This window comes from Herpailurus yagouaroundi, unplaced genomic scaffold, assembly GCF_014898765.1.
Source record: "Herpailurus yagouaroundi ecotype Mexico unplaced genomic scaffold, PumYag 195, whole genome shotgun sequence".
In the NCBI taxonomy this organism is placed as follows: Eukaryota; Metazoa; Chordata; class Mammalia; order Carnivora; family Felidae; genus Herpailurus; species Herpailurus yagouaroundi.
Genome location: NW_024412426.1, coordinates 14,597,054 through 14,612,040, shown reverse-complemented (window position 1 = coordinate 14,612,040; position 14,987 = coordinate 14,597,054). Strand labels below are relative to the sequence as shown.

At 35.7% G+C, this 14,987-nt stretch overlaps 1 protein-coding gene across 7 annotated transcripts in view; it reads left to right on the top strand.

Annotated features, from left to right (window-relative positions):
* RALGPS2 (Ral GEF with PH domain and SH3 binding motif 2) overlaps positions 1–14,987 on the top strand; it is a 170,686-nt gene that overhangs the window by 124,570 nt on the left and 31,129 nt on the right. For 6 of the 7 annotated variants that reach the window (XM_040446660.1, XM_040446662.1, XM_040446657.1 and 3 more), the window contains 5 exons: positions 3,664–3,801; positions 4,805–4,895; positions 9,527–9,594; positions 11,411–11,546; positions 12,347–12,498. In XM_040446660.1, coding sequence (XP_040302594.1) covers positions 3,664–3,801; positions 4,805–4,895; positions 9,527–9,594; positions 11,411–11,546; positions 12,347–12,498 — 585 coding nt within the window. Of the gene's footprint in view, positions 1–3,663; positions 3,802–4,804; positions 4,896–9,526; positions 9,595–11,410; positions 11,547–12,346; positions 12,499–14,987 lie in introns of those variants that run through there. The other variant, XM_040446663.1, reaches the window with a different exon arrangement.

Below are 14,987 nucleotides of genomic sequence, written 5' to 3'. Positions count from 1 at the left end.
TTAATGACAGAACCCTGGGGAACACCAGCTTCTAGAGAACCTTGAGGAAAAAGGAGAATGGACGGAGTGTGGGAAGGTAGGAAGGCTCAAGCCAGTAAAGCCAGTAAAGACCAAGGAACAAAGGGAATGATAAAAGTCCTGCTGAGACACTAATAAGCAGCAGGAGGAGACCAAGAGAGACCTGTAAGGATTTCATAGTGAGCAGGTCTCTTAAACCTTTTCTGAATAAGTTTCTTTTTTTTTTTTTAATTTTTTTTTTAATGTTTATTTATTTTTGAGAGAGAGACAGAGCGTGAGAGTTGGAGGGGCAGAGAGAAGGAGTCACAGAATCCGAAGCAGGCTCCAGGCTCTGAGCTGTCAGCACCACGCCTGATGCAGGGCTCAAACTCACGGACTGTGAGATCATGACCTGAGCTGAAGTCGGACACTTAACCGACTGAGCCACCCAGGTGCCCCTGAATAAGTTTCAACAGTGAGATCTCGATTTCAGATTATATAACGGGTTGAAAAGCAGATAAAATTTAACTGCCAAATGGATTAGTTTCCACAGTATATTAAGAACTTAGAAATCAATAAGAAAAAGACAACCCAGAGGGAAAAAAATGAACAAAAATCATTTCATAGAAATGTAAATGCATAACCTCATAACTAATCAAAGAACTGAAAATTAAAACAGAATGAGAGATTATTTAGCACCCACAAGATTGGCAGAAATTAAGACTGGTAATATCAAGTGTTAGCACAAGTATGGATCAGTAGAAACATACTGTCAATGGAGTATGAATTGATACAGCTTTAAAAAACAATGTGGCATCATCTTGTAAAGTTGAACACGAATATACCATATATATGTCATATTTATAGCATATGATAGACCTATGTATCCTAGAGAAATTCTTTGTGTACCAGCGGGGAGAACTAACCGTACCGGAGGGGAGAAGTAACTGGAAAGTCTGTCAAATAAAATGAATAAGTAAATTATGATATAGTTATATAGTTACCAATTCTTCAATTTAAGGAATTACAGCTACATTTAACAACCTGAATAACTCTTGGAAACAAAAGTGTGAGATACAGCCATCACAGAAGGCTATCTTTTTAAAATTTTAACAGACACCTATAAATTACTTGTGGTGTACCTGTTCGAACTTTACCAATGTTACCATTTGACTTAATCACATATGCATAAAATAGGATTTTTTTAAAGCTCAGAAATAAGCAAAAGTAGATAATATATTGTGCAGAGCCACAGACATATGTCTTGGGGAAAAGGAATAATCTTAAGTTTTGGAATACTAGTTCCCTCTGGACGGGAGGCAAGGAGATGACGCAGGGAAGGAACAGTACTGGTGATGCTGTAGTTTGTAACTTGACTGGTCATTCACAATTTATTTATTAACACATTACATGTGTTAGAATATACTTCTTTAAAAAGTAAAGTCATGATTCTCATACAGATACAAAATGAATATATGTCAAGGTTTTATTTAAATCATTAAATTTGTAAGGGAATCAGGAAAATTTTGCAACCATTTCAAGGGAGAATTCAAACTACTACACATTCCATGTAGGCACTAAAGAATGCTAAAATGAATTTACAGATAGTTACAAAACTGCTCAACATGCATAGAACATGAATCTGTTACATTTTACTAGATGTAAGCAACTGGCATTTTTATGGACAAGAATGTGTATTATCACCAGTTTTCAACAACTTACAGAGTTATAAAATAGCTTAAAAAAAAAAAAAAAAAAAAAAACAGAAGAATACACCAGAGGCAAGACACCTAGTAATCTTTTTTGCCTTTTCAAAGTCTGTCATGTGTAAACTTATCTATGTGTCAAAGATTTCATTAAAAAGAGATGAAGGTTAAAATAAGTTAAGTGGACTAGTCTGTGTTTCTCTTAAAAGGTTTTGTTAAAGGGAGAGGGGCAGGGTGCTATCCGGAGGAGGGAATCAGATTTGAATGAAGGGTTGCCTCGATTTTGTTTTCTTGAAGAGGAGGTGGAAGTGTATGCATGGGCTCTAGCAAAGGAGCTGACGGCGTGGGGGGGGGGGGGGGGGTGATAGTGGAGAAAACAGCAAATATTTTAAAAGAAGCAGTAGCAATTATATTCAAAGTCACAGTTTAGATCTGGAAAGGAGAAACAGATTCATACTCCTCTGAGATTGAAGGAAAAGGAAAGAAGCTAAGCTAAAGATTCATTTGAAGTCATTAAAAAAAAATTGAGAGTCTAAAGAAAAGGAAGTGTTTAGGATAGATAGCTTAAAGAATACCATTAAGATTTCCTGAATGGAAAGGAATGATAATAGGATGAATAAAAGGATTGCCACACCAACCTTTTAGGTTAGTTGTTTTTAAGCACCTAGTGTCAAAACACTGCACAAGATTTTCATTTTCCTAGAGTGCAAGATAGAGCAACTGCCTTAAGTGAGTTTATAGTCGTGAACAGATAAGATATAAACCTGAGAGTTCAGATTGTAAAGTCATAAAAATTACCAAGTGAATGGTATTATAGATACCGTATGAATTTATAACAGCATGTAGGAGAGAAATTTGTGTACAGGTATATATACTCTGAGCTCCAGCTCTATTACTAAAAGTTCACATGGCATTAGACACATATCTGTGGCCCTCAGATTCTTCATCTGTAAAATGAGGGGCGAGACTAGACAGTTCCTAAATTCCTTTCTTAGAATCTGTGAGAAAACCAAAGAACAGTTGACGCTGACCTGGATATAACAGAGATGAGTCTCAGAAACCGTCAAGGTGAATGAAATGGCGTGAGAAAAAAACACAGGGCTTGTTTGGAAGGCAGCGTGTGATGCATCGGTTGTGTTTTTTCTGAGAGTTCATGAATGTGGTATTTTTCTCTTTGAGTATAGTTGTCTTACACACTTTATATTTGTATAATAAACTCTCAGGAAATATTTTTAAGTAAGTGACCTTGCATATCCAGAACTGGTAGAACCAAATTATTTTGGAGGTTATGTTATTTTTGTTGGTACAGAGAAACGGGGTCGGGGTTGGGGGAAAAGTTAGCTTCAATTTGTAGTCCTATGCACTGTTTCAGAAATTCAACTGCTAATCTTCAAAACAAGACATTTTTACCAGGATGAGGCAGTTTTCAAAGTATTTAATATTCAGGTGATAGTTATCAACTTGAGGCAAGGGAATATAGAACTAATACTAAGTAACTACCCCATGCCATGTACTGTCTAGGCTAACTTAGCTGCTTCAGCCGATCCTTAGAACATAGGTGCTAGTTGTATAGACATAAAAACCGACGTACGGAAGTTAAAATAAGTGTCTCCATATGTACAACTAGTCAGAGGCAGAGACAGTTCAAGAGCTCATCTCCTTTCCACGAGGTTCCAAAAGTGCTGGTTTCTGACTCCAGCCTCAAACTATGAAATGGTATCATAAGGGACATTTACAAAAAACACATATTATTTACATATCTGACCCCAAATCCATGGAAATCTAGGCCTCAGTCGTCATGTTTTAACAAGGCTGTGGTATATTAAATAACAACAAATCCTAAATACGGCATGTATATTGAAATACAGTTGTAAAGTAGCTTTTTTTCCCCCTTTTTCATTGTGTCCTACTCTTCCAGGCTACAATTAAGAAAACACTCATTTCTCTCATTTTGTTTCAGGTATCTATTTGTCAGATTTAACATACATTGATTCAGCATACCCATCAACTGGCAGCATTTTAGAAAATGAGCAAAGATCAAATTTGATGAATAACATCCTTCGAATAATTTCTGATTTACAGCAGTCCTGTGAATATGGTACGTTTTGGGGGAATACTACTGCACCATTATGCTGTGATTCTGTTGGTTCATTTACCTGAACCAACCATTTGCCTTCATTAGCCACTTTTCACACAGCAGGGAACATTATCCTAATATAAAGGAGAATAGTGATTGTTTCATTTCACTCTTTAATATTTAGTATCCTGTTTGAGATTTTGCTTTTAAGGAATTGAAATATTTCATATTTAAATTTTTAAGTTTTATCTTTCACTCTTCTGCTACTTTGTAGAAACTGTGCTAACATTATTTATAAAATTATTTTTTATTATCTTCATGTCATTTGATATTCCTCAACTATTATGTAAATATTTCTTACATTTTTCAGTTAGGGAAGGAGCTAAGACCTCTGATCTTGGTAACAATTGACTAGCTTTCTTGAGTTCGATAATGGGTAGATAACCAATTTTTGTTCAAGATGTAGTTTATGGAAACACATATGTAGAAAGAGCTTACACAAACTCAGGTGATGAGCAAAAGGGTGTAGATTTTTTTTTTAATGTTTTATAATGTTTGGGTGCTTTCAGTTTGATAGGGAATAAAGATACCCTAGTGGTATGTGTTTTTATAATATTAAAAAACAGTGAGCATACTGTTTAAATTATCTGATTTATTTAAAATAGATTTGTCTTAAAGCTAACTTATATGCATGTATACTTTTAAGAAAACCTCAGAAACTTCCTGAAAGTGTATATGAGGAAGGAAATTTATCCAATACATGGGATTTTGTCAATGGAATTGTTTGGGGAGAAACCAGAGTATGTTTGCTTTTTTTTTTTTAATCTACATAAACAGCATGCCTTTAGTTTTACATTAAATAAAATTAAATAAAATCTACCTCAGTAATGTCCTTCTAGAGTTCATTTAAATTTTGGTGCCACATGGCCTTAATTTTTGTTTAAGTATCTTTTTCTCAGATTAACTTTTAAAAATCTGGTTAAGATATACTTTATAAGATAATCTTTTATCACATTTTGCCTAGATATCCCCATGTTGCCTCATGTCCAAAAATATCTGAACTCCGTTCAGTATATAGAAGAACTACAGAAGTTTGTGGAAGATGATAATTACAAGTAGGTTGGATCTTCAAAAGTGGTCTGTTTAACTTTTTCCTGTCTTCTACCCTTCCGTCCCCATGTATTTAAACATCTGACTTTTATATCGTATCATACAAATGCCTATTCCAGTTGTGTCTTTCCAGTAGCAAAGGTACTTATGGTTTTTTTTTTAATCACTTGATATGATTGAGCCAGTATACAAATACCTCGTCTCTTCTTTTGTTTTAAAGTATTTCAGCTTTCTCCAGTTGTTGAGAGCTGATGTTTGATATTTGATAGTTGTGGTTTGGATTTCTTCCTTTCTATATTGAAACGTTGAATCTTAATGGAAATGTATCTTTATTTATTTTTTTTAAGTTTATTTATTTAGAGAGAGAGTGCGTGTGCATGCATGCAAGCAGGGGAGGAGCAGAGAGAGAGGGAAGGAGGGAGAGAGGAAATCCCACGCAGGCTCCGCATTGACAGAGCCTGATGCTGGGCTCAGACTCAGGAACCAGAAGATCATGACCTGAGCTGAAACCAAGAGTCGGACACTTAATTGACTGAGCCACCCAGGTGCCTGTGGCAAGTTATCTCTTAATAGATTGAAAAACTAATGAAACAGTCTACAAATAGGAAAATTACTCCTTTTTTTAATGGTAATTTTTGACATATCTTTGAATTTGTTTTTAGTTATTTTTGTGGATAGAGAGAATAATTGAACTTTTTTACTTCTGGGTTAGAGATATGTGTCCAACACCACACTTACCCTTTTCTCTATTGTAGCAAGTCCTTCACTAAAGATCTTAAAAAAGCACTTTTAAATACCGTCGTCCGTTTCCTTCTCCTTAACATCCACAGTACTGCCCAAGGTGGGAAGGATCTTTGAATTATTAACCGTTTTTATTTTCAGTGGTATGCTGCATGTAATCATAACTGCCAGTGTTTTTTGTTTCTTTTTTTTCAAAGATGGGAGGATAAAGAGCTTATTTATTTCCCTTGGGGCTTCTGATATTTCTTATGACTTTCTTTGTTAATTTCAAATAAAAAAATTTTTTGCTTAGCCTTATTATGCCAGTTATTCCCAAGCTTTCAAATTACCTTTTGTCTTTCACAAATATTTTTTACACATACTTACTTTATAACTTACCAAGGTGAGAGACTAGGCTATTTTTCAATATTAATGCTTTATATAAAAATTTTCTTAGAGTGGTCATCAACTTTCTTGTTGCATAAGTTTCAGCAGTTCTTGAAGAGCAGACTTAGTACCAATAAAAGGCTAAAAATTCTGGAAAATAACTAGAAATAACTTTTCTTTAAAGACTAAATGTATTAAGCTCTAGGTATTATATATTTAACTATATCTATACTAATGTTTAAAAACCGTTATTGCTATCTGTTTCCCCATTTGGTAATATTACCACTTTATATTTCTGTATCAATTTTTATTTTATAACAGATTGTACATAGTAATTCATTTGAAAATATGTGAGGTCACTGAACCCGCTTTTCAAGGCTGGAGTTTTTTCATAAATCTGTTGTCCCGCTCTAAGTTGTGAGCTTCTTCAGTCCGATGGTCTGTATATTGTATTGACCACTATTTCTTCTGTGTCATCTCTAGTCACTGACATAGCATAAAACACTCTTGTTTTGTCCAGTGAGGTATGGAAGATTATCTTAAAACTCAAAATATGATTAAGTAGTTATTAAAAATTTCTATACCTGGCTCAGACTTACTAGATTTAAAAGAAGTTAAACTATTTTGGGCACCTGGGTGGCTCAGTTGGTTAAGCGTCCGACTCTTGATCTCGGCTCAGGTCATGATGTCACAGTTCGTGAGTTTGAGCCCCCATCAGGCTCTGCGCTGGCAGCGTGGAGCCTGCTTGGGATTCTGTCTCTCTCCCTCTCTCTGCCCCTCACCCTCTCATGTTTTCTCTTTCTCTGTCTCTCAAAATAAATAAATAAAAACTTTTTAAAAATACAAATAAAAAAATAAAAGAAGTTAAACGACTCAGTAGGGGTGAAGTCTAAGAAACTGTTGCAGTTATAGAGGATGGTGAATTGTTATTGACTGCTGTGAAAATAAAATAATAAAGTGTTTATGTAAGCTGATTTTTACTTTGCTAAAAGGATAAAATAGCCCAATAAGCCACTAAGTAGTGTTAAATCTCTGTAAATTGACATAAGATACCTTCATTTTTGTAGGAAAGCTGATACTATTGTACTGATTTTTGTTTTCATGAGTAGCTAGAACCAGAAGAGCCTTCTGATTATATTCATTTTAATAAATATTTACTAAGCTTTTGCCACAGGTGAGTTATTATGCTAGTTGCTAAGATTATAAAAACAAAATCTTATTCTTGCCCTTAAGAAATGCAGTCTAATACAAAACACATCCACAAAACAGATGACTACAAACCACGTCAAACATCACCGTAATAGAGATATGCCCAGGGTGCTGTGGGAATGCAGACATGGGGGGAGACCTAACTCAGCTTTTGAGTGGGAAAAATGAGGAAAAAGGAAACGTGAACAGCTTCAGGAGACGGTTGTCACCTGAGGCTTAATCTTAACAGGGGAGTGGGAGATGTCTCCACATAAAGAGTGAAGAAAGGTGTTCCAGGGGATGGACTGACCAAAGGAATAGAGAGGGAAACTGTTTTTGCTTGGGGGAACAAGTCCCTTGATGTTGTGTTGTTGGCCTCATATGGGAGACTGAAGAAGATAATTTTTAAAGATGCAGTTCTGATGCATGAACCTACTAATTCAGTGTACTGAAAAACAGCATTTTAAGATAAGAGCTATTAAAATAATTAGAAAAAAATGGTTTTTATGTTGAAAGAGATTTAAATAAAAATGACACCTTGTTTATCCAAAAACCTCTGTTTTTGGCATCTTCATCTATATAGGCAACCAGTATAGATAATACAAATTACGTGCATGTTTTGTTTGTTTGTTTGTTTGTTGGGGTTGTTTTTGTTTTGGTGTGTAAAAAGTGATTTTATCGAAGCACAGGGACAGGCCCCTTGGGCAGAAAGAGCTGCCACATGCATGTTTTTTAATCAGCATGAAAATCTTTCAAAGTTACTTCATTTTAATACTGAACATATCTATTCTCAGCGAACTAGTAGCACTATTACTGGATGGTGTTTTGATGATGACACAGGCAACTGACACTCTAACCTCACTGCGTGCTTTAAGATGCTTTTTATAGTGCTGAGAGCAATGTGATTCACCCATGGCTTCCTTTCTGTTCCTCTCTTTTGCAGTTCTTTATTAAGAAATTGTAGTTATTTTGTTTACTTCTGTGTCCCCCACCTACTAAACTGTAAGCTTCAGAAGGGCAGGGACACCATGTCTGCCCTTAGTCTCTCTTACATTCAGCGCAAAGAGCACAGTGCCCAACACAAAACAGGTGTTTAATAACTGTTTGTCAAATGAATGAATTCATGGGGCGCCTGGGTGGCTCAGTCGGTTAGGCGTCCGACTTCGGCTCAGGTCATGATCTCACAGTCCATGAGTTTGAGCCCCGCGTCAGGCTCTGTGCTGACAGCTCAGAGCCTGGAGCCTGTTTGGGATTCTGTGTCTCCCTCTCTCTCTGACCCTCCCCCGTTCATGCTCTGTCTCTCTCTGTCTCAAAAATAAATAAATGTTAAAAAAAAAAAAAATGAATTCAGTACACTCTGTAGCACAAATAATTAAACTGCTGTGTAAAAAGAAAAAAAGCAGAGAGTTCTGATTAACTGTACATCTATTCAGTGCTGTATTTTACGCTGTCAAACAATTAGAATATAATCATATATAATTCCCTTGTTAGGTAATCAAGTAAATCAGCTAAGAACCTATAATAGATTTATCATGATGAATAGCACTTGTATTCTACAATTTCATTAAAAAAAACAACTCCAGTGGGTAGAATGCTTTTTAAAAATATTAATATTTAGACAAATATTTAGTAATAATAGGCTTTGTGGACTATACCAAAGTGTTTTCTACAACTGCTTTATTATTCTATTTCCTGAAAGTTTCCGTGGATAGGAGTCCTAATCTCTTATTGCTGTGGAACTCAAAACTGGATATATTAACCTAAATGAAACTTAAGTACCAGGTAATAAACTTTGAGTTAGGACAGGGATATACTAGGAATTTTGCGGACAACCTTTTTATTATTGAAGATTTTTTTAAGAAGTTGAATTGGTTTTTGGGGGTGTTTTGCAAATTTTCAGTTCTGGAGAAGCCATTAACTCATCCAGCAAAGATTCTAGAAATATTTGCATGATACATTTAGTAACATACATGAAAATTCCTGAATTGAAGTGTCAGGTATCAATATAACCTCAAGTTCTATCACTTTGTAGTCATTCATCAAAAATCTTTAAATACATTGAACCATTTGGCAATATTGGGGTACTTTGGAAAGATTTTTCTGTTTTTAATTATAACTTGTTAATGTTTTTCCCCTCCCTAATATTTCCTAGAATAACCGTAAGATCAGCTTTTGTATGAAGATGATAAGAAATTTACTACTGAAGATTGCTCTTGAAGAAAAATATATAGTTGAGATTATTTTATAAAAATGCTTAATTTTTTGTGAGCAAATACATAATCTTAACGTTATTTTGTCAAATGTTAATATTTTATGTGTTTTGTTTCTTTTTAAAATGCAGGCTTTCATTAAAGATAGAACCAGGGACCAGCACACCACGTTCTGCTGCTTCCAGAGAAGATTTAGTAGGTTGGTGCATAGTTTTCTCTGATGACTGAATAAAAAAATCAGATAACCTAATAAGAAAGAATGTGCTTCAAAGCAAATATACTTAGCACATTTTATAATAGACACAAAAGTTGATTTTTGATATTAAAATATATCACTCTTTTGTTTGGTTTTTTTTTTGTTTTTTATTTAAAAAGTTGTTACTTGGGGCGCCTGGGTGGCGCAGTCGGTTAAGCGTCCGACTTCAGCCAGGTCACGATCTCGCGGTCTGTGAGTTCGAGCCCCGCGTCGGGCTCTGGGCTGATGGCTCGGAGCCTGGAGCCTGTTTCCGATTCTGTGTCTCCCTCCCTCTCTGCCCCTCCCCCGTTCATGCTCTGTCTCTCTCTGTCCCAAAAATAAATAAACGTTGAAAAAAAAATTAAAAAAAAAAAAGTTGTTACTTGAGGGGTGCCTGGGTGGCTCAGTTGGTTGCGTGTCCGACTTTGGCTCAGGTCATGATCTCATGGTTTGTGGGCTCGAGCCCTGCATCAGGCTCTGTGCTGAGACCTCAGTGTCTGGAGCCTGCTTCGGATTCTGTGTCTCCCTCTCTCTGCCCCTCCGCTGCTAGTGCTCTGTCTCTCTCTCTCTCTCAAAAATAAACAAACATTTAAAAAAAATTTTTTTTAAAGTTGTTACTTGGAATTTGTAGCAATGTACAAACAAGCCAACTAAACAAGAAAAATAGATAACAAATAAAAAAAAAGATAAGTATTTATGAATATCTCTTCTTTTTATTATTAAGAATACACTGTCCTAGGCAATGAAAGTTGATTACATTAGGCATTTCTGGGGTCTGAGTGGAAAATTTTACTAATTTGAATAATTATAGAGGTCAGTTTTAGTGACTTGACTTTTTAGAAATTTGACTTTAATACTGGGCTACATACTGAAAATACTAAAAAAATAGTCACAGTTCCTTAATTTACTTGTCGCATTGTAATGGGGATAATATATGTATTCCACAGATAATTAAAAATGAAAAATTGGAGATAATTGGCTATTATTTAAGAAATTATTAATAAGCACCTTTTTGTAATTTCAAAGGCAGACTTTGGCCCTAAGCTTCATAATACCGCATCCCCTCGAAGTATTTGGAGGCTGATCTAATAAGATGTGGAGGAAGCAAGGAGACAAGCCATGACAATATCTAGGAGAGGCTTACAAGCAGAGGAAAACATGGCAGTTTAATCTCTTAAATTTGCTTTTGTTTTTATTGTTAAAGTGATATTTCACAAATCTGTGTACTTTTCAAGTTCTATTTTTTTAAATTCCCATAAGCCTGGCGATGTTAATATAGATTAAAATTCCAACTTGAATGCTTGACCTGCCCTGCCCTACACTCTCTTTCTCTAAGAGAAAACTGAAACTAAGAGAAAGAAGCAGTGTGTAAACTGAAATGAGCACTGAGCTACAGGACTCAGAGAGCTGAGTGATTGATTAGTTCAGGCTTTATGTGCAATGTGATATCCTGAGCCTGTCTCTTCTAATTCTTCTTCCTCTGTAAGTGGGGAAAAATGCTTCTACTGCCTGCTTAATGCAATAAAATAGATAGGAAGTAACAGATTTGATATGTTTTGGATTTTGTGTTTTAAGCAGAAAGTATATATTTTAATGTTCAGTCATTTAAATAGAATTAGCAATATTATTTTATTTAAACCACATTTTAAATTTTCTATCAAGGGATTAAAAAGAAAACACTCTTTTGAAACCATTTGAAAATTTCTCTCTCTCTCTCTCCCTCTCTCTCTCTCTCTCTGTCACACACACACACACACACACACACACATTTAATTCTTAGGTCCCGAAGTAGGAGCATCTCCACAAAGTGGAAGAAAAAGCGTGGCAGCTGAAGGAGCCTTGCTACCGCAGACGCCACCATCCCCTCGGAACCTGATTCCCCACGGACATAGGAAGTGCCATAGCTTGGGTTATAAGTCAGCATCTTTAACTTTATCTTTTCAGATTTTTGAATTGTTTCTAGTTGGATTTATTTTCTGGATATTTTATCAGTTAAAATAGTGTCCTGCGTAGTTTTATTTGTATAACAATAGTTTTTTTCTGATTCAGTAAAATATCTTGTTTGCTTAAAAGCATTTAGTTCTTCCTTAATTTGGAAATAAGCTTCTCCCAACAGTGCCTTTACATTTGGGGGAGATAAATGAACTATATTACAGAGCATCATCGTAAATAATATCAGGAAAGCAATATACCATTTTCCTTTTAAATTATCATCTTTGTATCACGACAGTCATTGTTTGTCTTAATCAAAATGAGTCGCCATAAATTAAGGTTTATAAAAATTACTGCTTTTATTCCTAAACATAAAAGGAAACTGGTTTTTTGTTTAACATCATTAACTTTGCAAGACTTTTCTCAAAATGGGGCCCATAGTTCACCTTTGCCATGATTTTTGTGAAAATTTAATAGTTATTTTCCAAAAGCAAATGTAAATAAACAATTTTTTAATGGACCTGAGACTTAAGGTGAAATTAAGGTATTGTCTGTTATATAGATAGATAAAGGCCTGGCCTGGTTTCCTAAAATATTTTCCCTAAACTGCTGGTTTGAGGCTTTCATGGTGAAATCTGTGTGTTCATTAGTATGAGAGTTCAGAAGTCAGGTTAGGATAGCAGGTAAGTCTTCTGTGTCCTGACTCTTTATATAAGAGTATCTTTTATATTTTGAACTACCAACAGTAAAAAAAGATATGAAAAATATTTCTCTTTGTTTCCAGTTTCATTCATAAAATGAACACAGCAGAGTTTAAGAGTGCAACGTTCCCAAATGCAGGGCCAAGACATCTATTAGATGATAGCGTCATGGAGCCCCATGCACCGTCTCGAGGCCACGCTGAAAGTTCTACCCTTTCTAGTGGAATATCAATAGGTGAGAAATACTTCTCTGGGAGGATTCCAAATTATGTACAATGAGACTTTTAATCAAACTCAGCTGGAAAAAAAAGAGTCATTAATCCTATTATACTTAGAGAAAAATTGATAAAAGCAAAGTTAACAATTAGATGTAGGATCATATTACTAGTAGCTTCCGAAGTTAATAATTCATGGTGTTTTTAAAAGTGCTTGATGGTTTTGACTCCAAAAGGGGAAGCATTTGAGAAATGGTGGGAAAAGAAGGTAGACTGGTTGAATTGGTTACTTCATGCAGTTTGTAGGAATGAGGAAAGAGAGGCAGTGTTGGTGTACCTCCCTGTCTTTTGGATTAAGCAGCTAATTAGATAGTGGCACTGTTGCCATAGTAGAGAAGACCAGAAGAATGGTCATTTGTAGGTGGTGAAGTATTTGTGAAGGAAGACTGGGTTTGGGGAATTGGGAATTCTGTTTTAGACATGTTTGGTCCACATGGAGTTGTCAGGTAGGTAACTGAATATATGACTTGAGCTCAGTGGGTAAGATTAGGTCTGTAGATACAAGTATAGGAGTTAGCATATTTATAGTATTTCAGGCCACGGGACTGGTTGAGTTCACCAAGGGAGAGAGTGTAAATAAATAAGACATACTAATGTTTAGAGGTCTGATTATTATTTTTTTTTTTAATGGGCCATCAGGGGCGCCTGGGTGGCGCAGTCGGTTAAGCGTCCGACTTCAGCCAGGTCACGATCTCGCGGTCCGTGAGTTCGAGCCCCGCGTCGGGCTCTGGGCTGGTGGCTCGGAGCCTGTTTCCGATTCTGTGTCTCCCTCTCTCTCTGCCCCTCCCCCGTTCATGCTCTGTCTCTCTCTGTCCCAAAAATAAATAAAAACGTTGAAAAAAAAATTTTTTTTTTTTTAAAATAAAAATGGGCCATCAGAGGAAATATGAAGGAGGGACCAGTGAAGTAGGAATAAAAATCAGGGTGTGGGATCAGAAAAGCCCAATAGACAAGTATCTTCAGGAGGAAGGAAGTATCACTGTCAAATGCAAGAAAAAGAAAACATAAGAATGGGAATTGATGAGTGCATTTGGCAAGATAGAAGTCATTGGTGACCTTGATAAGAGTTGCTTCATAGAATAATGTGGGTGGAGTCCTGATTGGAGTAGCCTGGAAAATGAGAGATGAAGAAATACAGGTAGTTACCGTGAAGGGGACTGGAAAATCAGGACCATACTGGAAAGGGAGATGAGGAATTTGTTTTTACTTCCTAAACTTATTTATTTTCTGAATCTTTTAGATGAGCGTTATTTCTTTTGATAATTAGAAAAATTTCATAAATACTGATTTATTTTTTTAAAGGAGAAAAATGTCTTCCTCTCTGATTAAGTACCAGGTTGGTCAAGGGCTATGCCAATTGTGAATAGGATCATCTTTGTATTGATGAACAGTCAATAGAAAGAAATCCAAGAAGGATTTCATTTTCTTAAACATATTGACTTCCTTAACCTTTGAGAGTTCCAAGCCTTGTAAACAAAATTGATTTAGAGCTTTCTGGCACCATTCAGTTTTTTAATTCCAAAGTTCCCCCTTTGACAAATGCAAATGATTAAATAGTGACAAAATTCACAAAATACAAGACCGATTAGCCACCTGAAGTACCTCTTTGTTGATACTGTAAGTCGTCTATATGCAGGTATCAACCTCAATCTGAAAAATAATACAGAGAGTAATTTTGCAATAGAGAAAGGAAGAACTTTTTTCCCATTAAAAATTTGTTACACTATGGAATCCGGCATTCCACTTAAATGAAAAAATAATAATTTTTTAAATTACAGCTCTCAAGTATACATATTATTTCACTTTTCCCCCTCATAAGTTTTATAATGAAAATTCTTTAGTTTATTTGTGGCTTTTACTTTCTATAGCTGTTCTTTTTGTTACCACAGGACAATTATTTATCTGGTTATTTTATTCAGTTACAGTTAGTGTCTCAGTTTATAGGCCTTTCTTTTAGAACAGGAAGAGACTATTTTAATTTTTGCCTTTGTGTTTATTTTTTATTAATTCTAAGGCTGTTAAGAGGATAAGCAATAAAGATTGTTACATCCTTGTTTGTAAATTAAGAATGTTAGACATAGTACCTTGCAAGGTTTTTGTTTTAAAACTGTATATTCTGGGGGCGCCTGGGTGGCGCAGTCGGTTAAGCGTCCGACTTCAGCCAGGTCACGATCTCGCGGTCCGTGAGTTCGAGCCCCGCGTCAGGCTCTGGGCTGATGGCTCGGAGCCTGGAGCCTGTTTCCGATTCTGTGTCTCCCTCTCTCTCTGCCCCTCCCCCGTTCATGCTCTGTCTCTCTCTGTCCCAAAAATAAAATAAAAAACGTTGAAAAAAAAAAATTTAAAAAAAAAAAAAACTGTATATTCTGGAAAGAAAGTAAATCTGTAACCCTAGATGGTAGATGTTACACACACACACACACACACACACACACACACACACACACACACA